At 38.4% G+C, this 17071-nt stretch overlaps 1 protein-coding gene across 4 annotated transcripts in view; it reads right to left on the reverse strand.

The window, feature by feature from the left end:
- The window catches only part of LOC127068040 (TNF receptor-associated factor 4), a 27384-nt gene continuing 10313 nt past the window's right edge, over nucleotides 1–17071 (reverse strand). For 3 of the 4 annotated variants that reach the window (XM_051003640.1, XM_051003638.1, XM_051003639.1), the window contains 5 exons: nucleotides 2284–2388; nucleotides 1960–2121; nucleotides 1543–1860; nucleotides 1162–1422; nucleotides 1–1070 (listed from right to left, as the gene is read on the reverse strand). In XM_051003640.1, coding sequence (XP_050859597.1) covers nucleotides 717–1070; nucleotides 1162–1422; nucleotides 1543–1860; nucleotides 1960–2121; nucleotides 2284–2355 — 1167 coding nt within the window. In that variant the 5' untranslated portion in view covers nucleotides 2356–2388 and the 3' untranslated portion in view covers nucleotides 1–716. Of the gene's footprint in view, nucleotides 1071–1161; nucleotides 1423–1542; nucleotides 1861–1959; nucleotides 2122–2283; nucleotides 2389–12746; nucleotides 14275–17071 lie in introns of those variants that run through there. The other variant, XM_051003637.1, reaches the window with a different exon arrangement.

A 17071-nucleotide genomic window follows, 5' to 3' on the forward strand; every position in this document is an offset into this window, starting at 1 on the left:
TCTTTCTAATACGTATCGTATATAAGATTGTAACGTACTAATATTTGGTGGCAAAATCGCGACGTGTTATTAAAATTCGTTGTGTCTGGAGCTGCTTATATAAATCGTACAAAATAATTTCTTTTCGATTATATGTAGATATAAATACGGGTATAAAAAAGGTGTATGCTTTATCAAAAGAATATCGGCAGCATAAGTAGCACTTCGTAATATCAATAAATTATTAATACTATAAATATAGTTTGCATATATAGAAAAAGATTTGATCAAAATTATATCTGAATTTCAAATTACCAATAACAATATTAATTTGTAAGTACACATGTGTAGATTTATATATATCTAAAAAAAAAAAAAGAAGAAGAAAAAAGAAAAAATTGCAACTATATTCTATAGTATAATAATACTTAGGCAAATTAATAAATTCTTTAGCAGTCTCTGCTATAAGTACCATATTTTCTATCTCTGAAGTACCATTATCACAAAGTATAGGGATCGAATATCAACGAATAATATTCATCAAATCTCTCTTCACGAATATCGCTCGATTTCTTCTAAATCATTTAACAATTTGTCAACGAATGAATATAACGATATTTAAAAATTTCTCTTGTAAAGCACACATATGCGATATTCGAGCACACTATCATGTATTAAAAAGAAAACGATCTCATTGTAATCAAAGATGTTTTCTTCGGTAATCCTCGACGATATTCTTAAACAGCGACAATTTTACTAGGGTCTACTTTAACTCTGATAAACATTGTGTCGTCCTTTACGAAATGTCGTTTTTTAACCATTTCGTGTGAGACAAATCGTGGAAATCCGAAACCAAGTGAATCTGGTTCACGACTGGGCCTTTGAAAGTTTTTCCAAGTAGGATCAGGTATAAAACTTTCAACGATATTGCAAGCTTTTTCTGCTACGACCGTTTGATCGAACATAGTGAAGGACACGCTATGAGAAAATGGCCATCGTAATAGAGCATCGTATTCTCCAGGTAGAATTTTGATGTATATAGAAATGTGGCTGCCTTCGCCGGTTCCGTTTCCATTTAAGAAAACCGAAGCCTGTAATATTAATCGAAGATAGATCATAAACTTCAAGGAGTCAACTATGAAATATGTATATATATATATATAAATGATAATGAATAATAACCTGCAGCTTGTATCCGTATTGACTAGTGTAAAAGGGTGGACTGACAAGTTCCATTCCTTCCTTGGCCCTTGCCTCGGACATCTTAGCTGTGTAATCCGTAATTTTCCATATAAGAGTGCCAGTAAAATTCAACGAAAGTTTACTGATTGCAGACTTGAGACTCGTTATCTGATGCTGTTGCTTCGTCACCACGCTGCACATTAGACTGAGATGCATTTTCGCTGATTCCTCTAGATGTTTATCCAAAGAAAATCTGTTACCCTAGAAAAAGAGAAGAATCATCAGCGTTAGGATATTATTTGTCCAGGTATCAAACTGTTAAGTCGTTAATTAATTAAGAGCATTGTAAAAGGGAAAAAACAAAAAGATAAATGTAAGTACCTTAAAGCGACAGCCGGCGTCCTTAAACGTGCACGAGAGCAAATGAGTCGTGCAATGATCTTTAAGGTGAACTTCGAGATCTTCTCTCGGTAAAACTGCGGTCTCACAACGATGAGGACAGGCTACTGGGAAACGGCCGCACTTGGCGTGATGAGCACCAAGCGTATCATAGACAAACTCCTTGTTGCAGTAACGACAAGCAACCAATCTCTTGGCGCATTCACCCAACTTGTGCTGGCCTAAGTGTCTTCTTTGAACTTTCATTCCACATTTGTTCTCACAGTACAACGGCTCGTATCCGCATGTACCTGTGTGTTTCTAAAAGGAGACAACGAGAAAGTATTTAATGCAGACGCTCGACGCTTAACAATAGCCACGGCTAATAATCATTTTAGTAATTGCTTTTTAGTAATGTACCTCGAGGGTGTGGCCGGTAAATTCTTTGGCACAAAAATCGCAGCGTGCCCTCCGTTGGGCGCAAGTATATTTCAAGTGGTCCTCCATCAATACACGCGGTATCATTGCACCACATTTATTACTGCATGGAACTGCATCGTGTTTGCAGGTGTTCAAGTGAGCCTATTATTTATTATTTATCGTTATTATTATTTATTTGTTATATTTTGTTCGTTCGTTTGTTTTTTTCTTTTTCTTTTCCTTTTTCTTTCTCGTTCTTTTTTCTTCATGCATATTATATTTATTAAGGTATTTTATTTAAAAGAAGGAAAGTTACTACGATACCTTTAATTTTCTTAATTCATCCGACCATTTGCAACCATCCTTGTGATGTATGCAGTAAACAATGGATCCCATTATTGCCTTTTCAGCTTCCAAGTCGTGGAAATTCTGTAAGAAGCAAACGAGAGAAGATTCTCTATCAGTATATTCTTAGCTTCTATGTATTTCTTCTACGAGAAAGAGAAAAAAGATATGACGTCTATTGTAGTCTCTCTTCGCTTCGAAATGAGAAGCTCGGTTAATTGATTCTTACATATTTTTTTTTCTCTTTCTTTCACTCTTTTTTTTTCTTTTTTTTAAGACAAAGAGGAAGGTACGTCGTGTGGCGCGATTCAAAGAGAGGAACGAATCAGCCTCGTTTTCGAGATTATCATCCTTTATTAGTTACGGACTCTGACTCAGATCTACGACTAAACAACGATACCTCCTCGATTTAATTCCGACGTTCGGACTTTTTAGAACGTGGGTAGGAATTAATTAGGCGACAGATATATATCCGCTTGCTTAGTTTTAAAAAGGCAAGAAAAAAAACAAACGAGAAAAAAGGAAGTCACTGTGACATCGAATTTTATTTATTTTTTTTTCTTTTTTTAACTTGATCCCATAAACAAATTTTCTCACCTGTTTTATCGGGGGAAAAAAGAAAAAATTATTTTTTGATAAACTTTTCGCAAATGATGTAATTAGGATAAGTATGGTAACATAATGAACGTCGTCGAGCGTGTCCAACAGAGTACATAGCGTCGCTCTCTTGAGATCCGTTAGATTTGCGTAATCTATTTTGCGGTCCCGCTGCTCACTTTACCTTATTCGTCGCGCTTAATTGCATAAAACTTCAGAAAAAGCATCGAGAAAAAGATATATATATATCAATTTATGTATATATATTAATAGAACGAATTAAAAAATGAGAATAGAAGGACGTACGAAGAAAGAAAGCATAATCTTCGAAAGAAATGATATTATGCAGGAATGTTAACCTGTACATGACTCCTATGTACATAAGAGGAATGCAAAAGATGACAGATGAGATTGAATAAATTATCTTTCCCGAGGTCGTACGGAAAATAAATAAATGTTATAAGCGGGAAGAGATAACGTTTGTGCGGGGTTATGTCACTATAGATGGATTTCCTTTAAGGTTTTCGTATAACAGTAAACCTAACTAACGGAACTTTCACTTTAATTGTTAAAGAAACTTTCGACGTGTTAACAACAATAGGCCATTCGAAAAGAAACAAACAGCGAATCGATAAAGAGGAAGTACAATTCCCAAAAGAAAACGACCTGATCTTTGAAGAATCCAATCGTTAGGTACCTTGCAGATGATTATAAAGAAAAAGCAGCTGATTCTCCAACGTAAACGTGCATATTTCTTGGAACTCGAAGGTCCAACATATATACATACACACATATATATAGTATACATATATATATATGTTGGAAATAGTGATACATAATAGCTCGTTCGATGCAGGAGACTATGCCCCGTGCTAAGACCAAGCGGGTGGTGGCTGTTAAGCTCAGAATATATCCCAGTTTTTTCTTTCAACTCGATTACTAATCGCAATCGTATCTATAACAATTTAGAATTTAAAATGGCGAATTATTTAGATGGTCCGGCCAAAACGAGATTCGATAGTTTAGTTTATAGACCGAGAAACGAAACGAAGGTATATACATATCCATTCGTTCGATCCTGTTGTCATCGATGCCACGATCGGAAGAGAACGCGTGGGAGGAGTTGTTTCGTTCCTTCGAAAACAACACGAGCGTTCGGGCTCGTTTAAAGGTGCCATCACATAGGCAAACAAAATTTATCTACATTGATTCTGATATACGATACGATAGTTATGTACGTAATCTATTATTCGTAGGATAACGACCCGACGATAAAAATAATTCGTCGTAAGCAGAATCGACACAGAAGATTTATAACCGACTAATGGCAATGGCGGCATCGATAGAACAGCCACGTCGAATTTGCATTTCTCGTGCGGACACACCCGGTATATTCTCGCGATGTCTGGAGGTGCTTGCAAGTTGAAACCTGCACGACCAGCAAGGTCGAGGAACCTAACGCAACCAGCCGCTGCCGGCGAGATATAAACACTGACCAGGAATGGAAAAGACAGACCTGCCTCGCAGAGTTTCAGGATTGCGACAAAAATATGTGTGTGTGTGTGTGTGTGTATTAGGTAAGTAAAATTAATAAAACCCTTGTTTTACGACACATCCAAATATTTTTCCTATTGGACTTTACGATGAACTATTTTTCTTCCTCTTCTTTTTTTGCCTTTCTTCTCTTAATAGAAAAGTATATTTTTTTTATCTAGGGTCGATGATATTTAATTTTATCAGACCGAACGCGTTTGAAAGTTGATTTTGAAAGACACATCGTGTATTCTCTTTCGAATCCTCTCCCCTAACGTGTTCGCTTCACGCGCTTTTAAACTCGGCGGTATATGATCTTTGATCTTTGACAGCCTTCGTAGAAGAAGACGCCCTGTTTATGATCTTAAAATGCTCACGTATTCTCCGCAAGCGAGGCTAACTCGGTAGAACAAATAATTCCTTTATTCCTGATCCTAAAAACGGACTCTCGTTAATTTCCATCATTTTCTTATTTCTTATTTCTGCTCCTACGTAATCCCATTCGTTTCCTTTATACATCCATTTACGTCGTTCATCTCGTTATCTTTGTTATCGGTGATCAATGATAATTATCAATGGACATTCACGTACTTGTTCGAAAGTAAGGAACTGTCGGAGATTAAAAGAGAATAAGAAACGTCGGAGAGTAACGATCTCGCACGTCGGCTTACATAACTCGTGTAACACCTTGAATATGACACGATGATGTATGTCCCTCAGTTTGGTGGATCTTGTAAGTAGTAGTAACAGCAGCAGCTGCTGCTGCTGCTGCTGCTGCTGCTGTTGCGAAAAACGACCGCCGAAAATCGTGTTAACTACCGAATGACGTTACGTAAGATAAGAAAGTTTGCAGAACTCGTTCGAGGATGTATCCCATAAAAAAGTGATTGCAATCGATGATGATGATGATGATGATGATAATAACAATAATAATAATAATAATAATCAGTCGACGTTAACGTCATCATTATTGTTGTCATTACAACGAGATGAAATACAACTTGTTAGTTAGTACAAAGTTCAAGTTCTATATCATTGAGAGACATGACGCGAATGTATCCTACTAAGAAGTGCGAAGTTGGATCAACATATATATATATATATATATATATATATATGTATGTATGTATGTATGTATATGTATGTATATATGTGTATACAGGATCCTTGAATAAAGGTCCTCCAAGGTCCTGATCTTGCTCTTATCAAGAACAAATTAGTATTGCCGACGTTAGGCGCGTTCCAACGACGCTTGGTTAGCCCTCGGGCGTTAAGTTACAAGTCCGTGTGACGTCACATCGAAATAACGGACACGATCCTTGCGTTCCACTTCTTTCTTTATACCGCGAGTAGCATCGATGATATGCGCAAATATTGTGCTTAGAAGAAGAAGATCTCTACGCTTATCGGAGATAAGTTATGATCGAGATCAATATTTGCGAGAAAAATTTTTTTATATGATAAAGTAATGACGTAACAAGGATTGAATCGAGACGATCGATTATTAATTACACACGATTTCGTCTTATCACGATTTATAACAAAAAAAAATATATATATATATATGTATTATGAATCTGACCTCATTAAAAAATATAGAGAAACTTGATCCTTAACATTTTTATATCGAGCTATATTATAATAAAAAAGAAAATTTTAATATATATATATATATAAAACTTAGGCCACTTTCATAACCATTAGTATGTACGTATTATAATAATAAAAGAGAAAGAGAGTTTCTCGAGCGCGACAAGCGACTCAACAGTCAAGGGTTAATTTTCTTCTTCCGCCTCTTTGCCTCCCCCAAGATCTCTCTTCGTCCCTCTCTCTTTTTCTCTCTCTCTCTTTCCTTCACGGGTCACGAGCTCTTTGAAATCCCTGAATGGCGACCCACGAAGAATAATTTATGGGGTTCGAAGGCTTTCCGCTCGAAAGCGTATATACACGCATACAAACTCTACTAGGATTATATATATATATATATATATATAAAATATACCATATATATATATATATTGTATATGTATCATGTACATAACCGACAGGAAGTTTTCCTTTCGCACGCGATGCTGCCTTCCTCGATGTCAGAAGAAGGATCAAGCACTAGCAAAAGAGAATCACGAGGCATGACGTTTCTCGACGGAAACAGCCTCGGTTTCGATGAAAGGATTCCCTCAAAGACGTCCTCGTTTCGTTCATTATCTTTACCGTTTCATAAGATAGAATAGTAGAAGAAAATTCTACAAATTTCTGTTCGAGGAAACAGAAGAAAAAAAAAAAGAAAGAAAAAAGAAATAAATAAAGAAATGTTTGATCGAGCCGCGTCGAAGAAAAAAAATTCGAGAGAGCGTCATCGACTAATTCATTTTCTTCAAACTTAATGAATTCCAAACCCGGTTTCTTTCTCTCTCTCTCTCTCTTTTTCTCTCATTGATCTTAAACGTAGAAAAAGAAACCTGCTGCTCGACCATAAGAGACGACATCACAGCGTGTGTGTCTTATAGCTTGAGATCAAGGAGGACAACGACGATCAGGATGCTACACCGCCTCCTCCTCTCCCGTTCGCCGATCTGACAAGGTCGCGTGCCTCCACGACGAAAAACTTGTCCGTTTGAATTCAAGCGTAACCGATACATTCGTGCATTGCTAATGTACCTCTCTCTTTCTCTTGCTCTTGCTCTTGCTCTCTCTTTCTCTCTCTCTCTCTCTCTATCTATCTTTGACAACTTTGATTTCTAACGAAAGCTACATTCCAAAAGATAGCCAAAGAAAACTTCCTGTCTAGAGGAATTGTTTTTTCTACTGGACATTTTGTTGAGACTCGCGATATATATATATATATATATATAATACTAAAGCTATCTATAGCTTATGAAACGATCGAGATAGCTGATGTGACAATGCAAACATCGTCGCGAAGATCGTGCTTCGAATAGAACCGTTAGTTAGAACGTGATACAACGTTGCACGGATATCCGTGCATCGATGAGATCGTACTTGAGGTACATAACGCAACGAGACTGCCCGGATGTCCGGAACTTTTACGTGACACTTGAAACGATCGATTATCGATCGATTATCGATAGCGAATTTTCAACAGACGATGAGAAAAAATCTATTGATAATCGTAACGATGACGATGATAACGATCGACGACAATGAACGTAGGAACGTTCGTTTCATTTCGTATTTTCCATGCGACAATCGAGCTAATAGTAAGAGACACTTTTCTCAGACTAACTAGCAACCGAGCTAGCAAGAGAATGCAGGAAAAGTTTAAAGACAGACAGAGAGAAAGAGAGAGAGAGAGAGACATATGGAATGCGTTTAACAATGCGAAGGAGGAACGGCTAATATCGCGGAACTTCCGGTCGTGGCACTCACCATGGGAAGATAGGCGGGTCTTTTGCTTTTAAATTAACACGCCGTAATTACGGTTGCCCGTAACCATCCGCGTTATCTCGCATTCCTGCGTCAGGAGGGTCACGAGCCGGCTGACTCTTCTCTCTCTCGCATAGCTTAATAACGAATCGTTGTGCTTGTATTAAACCGAGAAGGTAGATACCTAGCATGATATTTCAAGAGAAATTTCTTTCGAATTGATTCAGTTAATCGGCAATAAATTAATTATAGTAGATAGATAAGTTGAAATTACTAAATCGATACATTCTTTGTTCGGAAAGCTAATCGTAACAATAATAAGTTCGTAATCTGGATTTCAAGAGTTAAGTGGATGCAGCCTCCTATCGTCCTACGAGTGACGTTATTAATTTCGAGTACTTTTTTCCTTTTGATTTTTGATTATTTTCTTTTTTCATCTTTTTGTTTTTTTTTTTCATAATCCCATTGGTTGGTTAGGTCTGCGAGGCGGTTGAAGACGAGCAAAGGCCTTTCCTGGGTGTATAAAATAAAACACCGACGAAGAGGCGGCAGACTCGAGGTGGTAGGAGTAGTGAACACCGCGAACGAGCTCCAAAGATGAAAAGTGGGGGAAAGGCGGCGGCGGCGGCGGTGGCGGCGGCGGAAGCGTGGGAACCAAGCGTAACAGATGGCCTCGACTGCTTCCGAACGAGCTCGGACTCCTTCGTGCGTCTTCGTGGGATAGGGCCTGCTTTTCGCTCGCGCGTGCTCGACAGAAAGGTGGGTCCAACTCTTTGACCTATCGCGGCTACTCAGAACTATGCCCATTTGCTTTTTTTCTTCTTCTTTTTCTTCTTCTTTTTTCGCTCCTCAGAGATCATTTTGTAGACCGTGCTCATCGAATCAGGATAAACAGAAAAGAATCAACAATTTTGTTAATTATTTTTTTGATCATTATCACGATCGTTATACGTAGTACGTAGACAGGACGGATCATAGAAGCTTTTCCATAGTGTATTCGATCAAACTATTACGGATTTGAAATTGCATGAAAAAAATGTTCGAATCTTTGTATCTAAATGATTTCGGAAACATAAAGCCTGCGTAAAACTTTACCCTGGCCGCGTTCGTTCACGTAAACATTCGAGACGATAATTTAAAACAGTTTACACAATTCCATTGGAAAAACAAAAGGAAAAAGATGAGTCTTCCGGAGTAATGCCGTAGCACGCGCCAGAGATACCACCCGTGGACATTTCTATTGTTATCTTCCGAAAGTATGTTTACGCGAACAAACCACCGAGTGTCAGTTCTTCTCGCCTTACACGTCGTAGAACCAGACCCGAACTATCATCGGCACGCATACACACCCCTGAATGTTTGCCTGTTTTGAAAAGTACCCTCTTACAAAGAGAGACGCAAATGCGGCGCACGTGTTGCGAAAGTGAGTCCTGCATGCGTCCATTGTTGGTGGAACGAACCGCAGTGCGAGAATAAATCGACCGCAGGGAGGAGCGAGAGAAACGCGCCAATCCAAATATACGACACGCTTATGCACGTGTATTTGTACGTATTTGATATAAACTCCGCTCGAGAGAGAAAAAGAAAACGTTCGGCTTGTCAACGTGACTCGACCGAGCCTCTTTTAACCATAGGGTGAAAATTCTATGAATTCTAATCGAGAAAAGGTGCGAGAATAATCGATACGAGTGGAAGAGACGCATGTTCGAAGGAAGGTTCGCTGATATTTTCTTTTTTTTTATATTTTTTTATATTAAAATTTTTTTTTTTTTTTTCACGGAACAATACCACTCGCACAAACGTTCTCTCGAGGCTCGAATTAATACCTACCGAGCGTTAATTTCAACCGTATCGCTCTTTCTTATAATGCCGTTTTAAATATATGCAAACCGCATTCCATTTCCGTTTCTCCGCATATTTCCTACGAAACTCGATTTAACTTCCGCCAATGAGAAAGAGAGAGAGAGAGAGAGATAAAAGTCAACGAATCGTTTGATCTTTAATGACACGTTATACGTTTGTTTTACTCATCTTTCCCTAACTTTTAGTCATCGTTTTGGAATGTAAAGTTTATATAACTGAAAAGAAGAATGAACCTTTGGAAGCTTTCTTGACCGGTAAAAGGTCGACAAAAGGATAACGATGAATCATAAAAAATTATCGTTCCTTAAATATCTCGACATTTATCTAGATATTTAAAGTGTCGCGATAAAAAGAGAAAAGGGAATTCTATAGAATAATTCTATCTCGCAGCTGCTTTTAGATCTACGGATTAAAGAAACCTTCTTCTTCTTCGTTCACTGTCGAACAAACCGACAATTTCATCTGTTATCTATTAATGGCAGCTGTACTCGCGACGCGACGAAACTCTCTCTCTTTTTCTTCACACAAATTTCTTACTTCCTCATCCTCATCTTCTATGTTTTTTTAAGCGTTTCTATGTTTATATCTATTATATATTAACGGTAACTGAATTGAGTATGACACGTCACGACACGACAACGAGACGAGGAAAAACTTTTTTCACGAAGTAGGAAATTCTACTTCATCATCGTCAAGGATAGTTCTCATTCGAAAGGACACGCTTGTTTTATTGGTAGTTAGGCGAAACCAGTCGTTGCAACTAGGAAAGGACTTCTTTTCATCCCTGTTAACTAGTCGAGATCGTGTATCTTTTCTATATAACAGGTTTCCTAAGATCCTTCCGTGCTCTGTAATATCGCGATACACTTGTAAGGTTTCATATTTATTCCGGTTTTATGATCTAGAAGGCAATGGCTCCAAGTTTCGTGGTAAGCGTGTATGTATGCGTTTAATCTCTTTTTTTTTTTTTCTTTTCCTTTTCTGTCTGTCTTTTTTTCTCTTTCTTTCTTTCTTTCTTCCTTGCCAAAATCAAAGTGTTTAGTTAAAATCAATTACTGCTGATATATTACATAATCGGGTAAAGCGTGTACGATAAGGAAGACTGAAAAGATGCCATTCGTGTCTCGTATTGACTTAACATAGTAATTCAGATCATGATTCGTGCAAATACAGTAAACTTTCATGTCGTTCTAGTTTTGTATGATAATACACAATGATAAAATTCTCTGCATATATATATATATACACACACTCATTCCACAGAAGAGTATTTATATAATATAAAAAAAAAAAGAAATGTACACACACATTACACATAGGTTAATACATAAACGTACACATTGGAAACGGATTTACGTCTCCCGTGTAGGTATATAGGTATTATTGTGCCATAATGTGTCCTATCAGCCCGTAATCGCGTATTTACCTCGATAAGAGATTGTTCGCGAGAATAGAATCGATGTAAAAAAAAGGTCTAGATTGTGAATGTGTATAGAACTGGAGCCACAAAGTAAGCATGGCTTACGATTTCTTTTCAATGGTCTCGTTATACTCGAATTATGTTGTTGGATTTGTTAAATTTCTTTGAGACTTCCTTTCATTCCCTTTTTTTTATTTACGTCAACGAAATAATTGGCTTTTGTCGATTCATTCAATGCTTCGTCGTACACCGCACTTACTACTTGTGCATACGTATGCGTATACACAAATTGTTTTGTTATATACTTACAGATCTTTTTTTGCATTGTCGTTATTCGATGATTATAATGTCCCAAGTCGCAAGGGTCGAGGGTAACGCTGGTTATATTTAGACGAATAATAAAGGACTCCTTTGAGTATTGGATCGATAGTATTATCAATGTTCTTAGAAATACATATTCGTGATCGATGGGAATACATTTGTTAGCGTCGATCATTCGCTTTATTTTTATCCGTCAAAGTTCGAATAAAAATTCAGGGTGAACGATTCGTTCGAGATCTCTCTGACTCTTTATCTCTTCTCAGTTTTCTTTTTTCTTTTTTTTTTTTTTTACTTTTCAAGTGAAAGAAGCGAAAAATAATTTATAATTTGTGACCGCGTTGGTAAACAAGCATCGTCTATGAGATAGTGAACGTTACGGTAAAGATGATATATAGTCTGCTACGAAACATCAAAATACATAACCAGTGATGTCTGAAGACGATTATAAGCGAATGGCAACAGACCGTTATCTCGAACATGTACATTGATAAACTTGAAACCGAAGTCCTACAGCACATATCTAAGGAATGCTTCGCACTAGAAGGTATAATAGAACTTGTAAAACTATCCAGGTTCTTTGTAAACTATAATAATTTCGAAGAGTTAAGCTACTTTACGATTTGTTGACACAGGGGGGAGGGGAACACCGTGATCGTTTTATCAATCGATCGGCTGAGGTAACCACGTGCATACGTGTATATGTGTGTTTGAAGTGATAAAGTGCAGCAAACAAAAGATATTTAACGACACAATAAAAAACGGATCACTCTTTTTTTCTTTCTTTCTCTTTTCTTTTTCTTTTTTTTTTTTTTTCTTTATTAGAACCAACCAATTGCGTATTGATAAAAAAAAGTCGATAATCGAAGCTATCGTTTATCTTTGATCGATCAATTTCGTGCAAGAAGTACTTTTTTTAATGCGTTTCCATCAAAGAGATCTTATCCGATTGAATATGAAAGACTCGAAAGATATTTTCTGCGTTCGTTAGTTACACAATAGCAGGAACGATTAAAAAGTAGTCTCTGTCCTGGTTCAGCGGCAATGGGAGCGAACGTTTACGTACGTAAGTACTTACTTATCTCAGCAAGATCAAGAATCGAAAGGGGGTTAATGCCAAACGTATCATTCTTTTCTAACGTCACGATTACGATATTCGCCTATTTATCGCATAATTATCGACTTTCACGAAAAAAACGAGATATTTCAGGTAGGAGTAATTGATCGTCATTAGTCATAAGGTAAATTAAAATTGATATTTCAAAATATTGGAATATGAACGTGGCAGAGAACACGTGTTTCGAGTTGAATAGATTTGGAAGCTAACCTCGTCGGTAATGATCGGTGTCTTGTCCATCGTATCGTTTATAGGACTCGGTGGTGAAGTAGGACTGGCACTAGGGCTGACCTGAAAGCCCTTTGACTCCTTGGCAGGTCTCTGTGGTGACACTCTGGCTGGGAAGCTCAGGGTCTTCGTCCACTGGGACAAACCGCGCACCATTTTCTCGCTTACTCCTCCAGCACCTTCTTCTCCTTCCTCACCACCGTCCCTTCTCCAACAGGACGCTTTCACTTGGATCCCACCGATTTTTCCCGTATTTTTTTTTATCGAGCAGTCAATCGAGACGCTCGATCACAAAATCAACAAATTTACGATCCTACGAATTCGAATTCCCGCCACGCACTGTCTCTTCTTCGAGCGTTTCAACGAGAGAAAGAACGCATACAAGAGAGAAAGAGAGAGAGAGAGAATGAGTCCACGCGTTAGTGAAAATCTCGGTTAGGTCGTTGCTAACTCGATGGTCTGCGCGTCACGGCTCTCTCTGACAGACTGAACGCAAGCTGCAGCGAGTAGTCGTCGTCGAGGAACAGCTGCGCCGGGCCCGCTGGACCGAGCGCTGTGATTGGTTCACTTAGGTGAGAGCGACGGGCCGAGTAGTTTGCCCCGTACGAGAAACAAGGATAGACGATTTGGGGCCCGGCCAACGGCTTTGAACGAACGAGGACAGAGAAAGAAGGAGAGAAAGAGAATAATCTGCGGAACGGTTCTCTCTCTTTCTCTCCCCTATTTCTCTCTCTCTCTCTCTCTCTCTCTCTCTCTCTCTTTCTTGTCTTGCATGCTACAAAATATGCACGATACCGGTGTAATTTTCATGATATCCTCTTCTCATACTCTCTCTCTCTCTCTGTTTCTCTCTCTCTTTCTTTTTCTTTCCTTCTTTCCTCTTTTACATCCCTCGCGTGCGACTCTTCAGCTATCTAACGTCATCCTCTTTCTCCTCTCTTCCTCTTTCCACGATTCTCCATCGAGGTAGAAAGAGAGAGAGAGCAAAAGACAAGGTGGAAGATGGTGAATGGACGAGAAGTGCGCGAGCACGTATGTATATACACACATGGAGAAGAGAATCTTCCAATGTGGCACAAGTCGATGTAACCGTGATTTTCCTTTGCTACCACAGATCCACTGATCGTTCCTTTGACATCGCTGACTGACTCGATCTTTTTCCGTTACTTTTCTATCTCTATTTCGGAATAATCTATAGAAAATGACTATTACTTGATAGGGAATGTCTGTGAATATAATCGAAAATATATCTTTTCAATCTCGGTGTTTTCTAATTTATACGTGTAAGATATCGAAATTTCTAGACAGTCGTTGATTTTCAATCGAGAGTCGATACTTCTTCTAGCCTTTTACCCTTTCAAGTAGAAAAAGAATTCGTCTCTTTCTGTCTCTCTTTCTCTTTCTCTCTCCATCTCACATACACATACCACTGGCGAGAAAAAAGAGAGAGAGAGAGAGAGAGAGAAAGACACGCGCGCACGTATATACGTTGATACGTATGTATGTTATACCCTATATGTTATACCCTATATGATCTCGTGTTGCCAACTGCAGATTCGAATATAAGTGGGGAGAGAAAACGACATTGTAGGGAGTTGTGTGAGACGACTTTGCACATTCACGGCGAGTTAAAGTGTATACGGACAGGATCTAGCCAGTTGCGGCCTTCTTCGACCTTCCCCCCACCAATCGGACCCAGACGGACCCCTCTTCTCGATCCTGATGTAGCAAACAGCCAGCATCGGCAGCAGCCGGTGTGTCCAGTATCGAGCACATTTACTCGAGATTTCCTCCCATTCGAAGTCGATATTCGAACGCTATCGATCGCGTTTGAAAGCGAATCCGAGTGAATATCGATTAGCTCTCGAATTAAATCGCTTTTCTATCTCTTTTTTTTCCCCTTTTTTTTTCTTTTTTTGAAAAACATTTTTTTAATTCTTTCTTTTTTTTCTTTTTTTTTTTTCATCTATGATTTTGTTAGAATCCAGACTCGTAATTGAGCTTTCTTGTAACGATGAAAAAGAAACGCATGAAAAATATGGAATTTGAAATGTTCTATTCTTCCTGGGCCACCACATGGTGTACTATTCAAATACCATCTGTTCCCATTCTCCGATTTCGTGTCACGGACCGTAAGGCCCAAATTCTTTCTACGATCGATGGCATAAGATAAAAGTTTTTATTGTACGGTACTGTCCTGCTACCGAGTATCGTCTATTTATGTATAATTGACGTTCGAAAGAAAAAGCTCGAGGAGGACATCCCTCTGAAATCCTTAATTACGATGACATATGTTCGAGGCAACCCTTCTAAAAAGATTACGATCAAAAGCATATTGCTCGAATTATTCTCTAGATAGTGTTCAACGAAGTGAACGTAAAAAAATAGAGAGAAAGAGAGAGAGAGAGAGAGAGAGAGAGAGAGAGAGACGAGATTTTCTCTTTGTACGAGAATAAAATCAGGTGTCCAGGAAACCATTGTGTGTTCTCGCGGAAGAAAGAAATCCCAGATCCAAGGGAGTACCATTCGAGGTCCCTTTTTAAAAAGGCAAGAAGAGGCAGCAGGTGTCCCTCGGTCCAACCACGCGTATATAACTCCCCAATCAAATTTTCTTCTTGTTGATCGAGTAAAATCGACGATGCTCGTTTCTGCATGGAAGACTACGATCGATATTAAAATGAGAATACGTCCTGCGAATTAAAATTGGAATCGAAGATGTTATTCGAGATACATACATATGTATCCACATATATCCTACGATCGGCATTACACTCGATCTCTCGCTTTTATTCGCAATTCGATCGAGGTTAGTCTTACAGTAGGATGTAAGTAAATTCTCTGTGGGTATCTATATAATTGGTGCGTGACGTTTCTTGTTCATATCAAGGGACTACTCGATGAAACTGTTAACAATCAGGTTATTACGATCGTTCTGATTTTCTTTTATGGCATATTTCATCGCCTTCGGAAAAAGAGATTTTCATTATTGAAAGATTTACCGTCAAGTTTTAACATCGGTCGGACGTTTCGTTTTCCTTCTTTTTCTTTTTCCTACTCGTTTCTTTTTCTTCATCTTTCTCAATAACAACGACGACTCGATAACACACTATCCTCTCGTTGAAATCTAGCCTCGCAACACGTACAGTCATCGAGCAAAGATCGAACATTTCAATTCATTTCGCATGCATATGTTCAGTTTCGTAACAATCCTTAACCCGTCGTCTTATATCTCGGCATAACAAGACCGTGATCTCACGAATCGCTATACAACGATCACGAATTAATCGCGATTCTATTATTACAACGATTTTTGACATAATTACGAGATATTGTTTTGCGAAATATAGTCAAGTGTGTAACGTCTGCAATTGGAACGAGGACGTTTGATTTTACAAATAATTATCAAATACTAGTAAATCGTCAGTTGATTTTCTTTCGCGCTCGAGTAGAGATTCTACGCGCGTAAAGATATAGTTCTTTTGGTAATTCTTTGTAATAGGCCTCGCAATTAGTTTTAGGATCGAGGTGAAACGCACGTGGTCGATCACACGTGTTCGCGTTCGTCTCTCGTCTCTCCTTTTCTCGTCTTTTTCTTCTTGGCAACGAGAGGAACTCTTTTTCAGAGAGGAGTAACAAAGAAAATGTTTTCAAGGTGCCGATACGAGAAGCACCTGGAAAGAGAGAAGAACCGAAGGGACCAAGCATTCGGAGGATAGGAACACGCTCAGAGAATAATATTGGGAAGTTTGCAGCTGTCACAGCAGCTGCAGCTCTCTTCCCTTGCTCACAATCTGACCGGCAGCTTTTCTGCATCCTCCTCCTGATCCTCCTCCTCCTCCTCCTCCTCCTCCTCCTCCTCCTCCTTTCCTCCTCTTGCTCTTCATCTTCCTTAAACACCGACGAGTTACAAAATCTTCAGGCAAATTTGAGGTTGGCCGAACGAAAGGAAAAAAAAAGAAGAAGAAGAAAGAAAAAAAGCAGAGCATTTTCGTCTTTGCACCTTGCACCAATTATACTTTTTTATTTTATTTATCATAAAACGTAGAACGATCGATAATAAAATCTTGCCTCGAGAAAAAATATGATCCATATCATTTATCATTTATCATTTATATACTATGTATGGATACATACATACATATATATATTTTCATTGAAAGTCACGTTTCTTCTTCTAATTAAGTAGAACGCGTGATTTAGAAGTTATCGGGCGGCTTATAGAAAAAACTGGTGGTTGTGCGAGTTAATGGACCGCTTCGAGAAGCTCTTGTCCCTTTCAGCCTGTTTTCTCTCTCTCTCTCTCTCTC

The sequence above is a fragment of the Vespula vulgaris genome, chromosome 12 (genome assembly GCF_905475345.1).
Source record: "Vespula vulgaris chromosome 12, iyVesVulg1.1, whole genome shotgun sequence".
Lineage (NCBI taxonomy): Eukaryota > Metazoa > Arthropoda > Insecta > Hymenoptera > Vespidae > Vespula > Vespula vulgaris.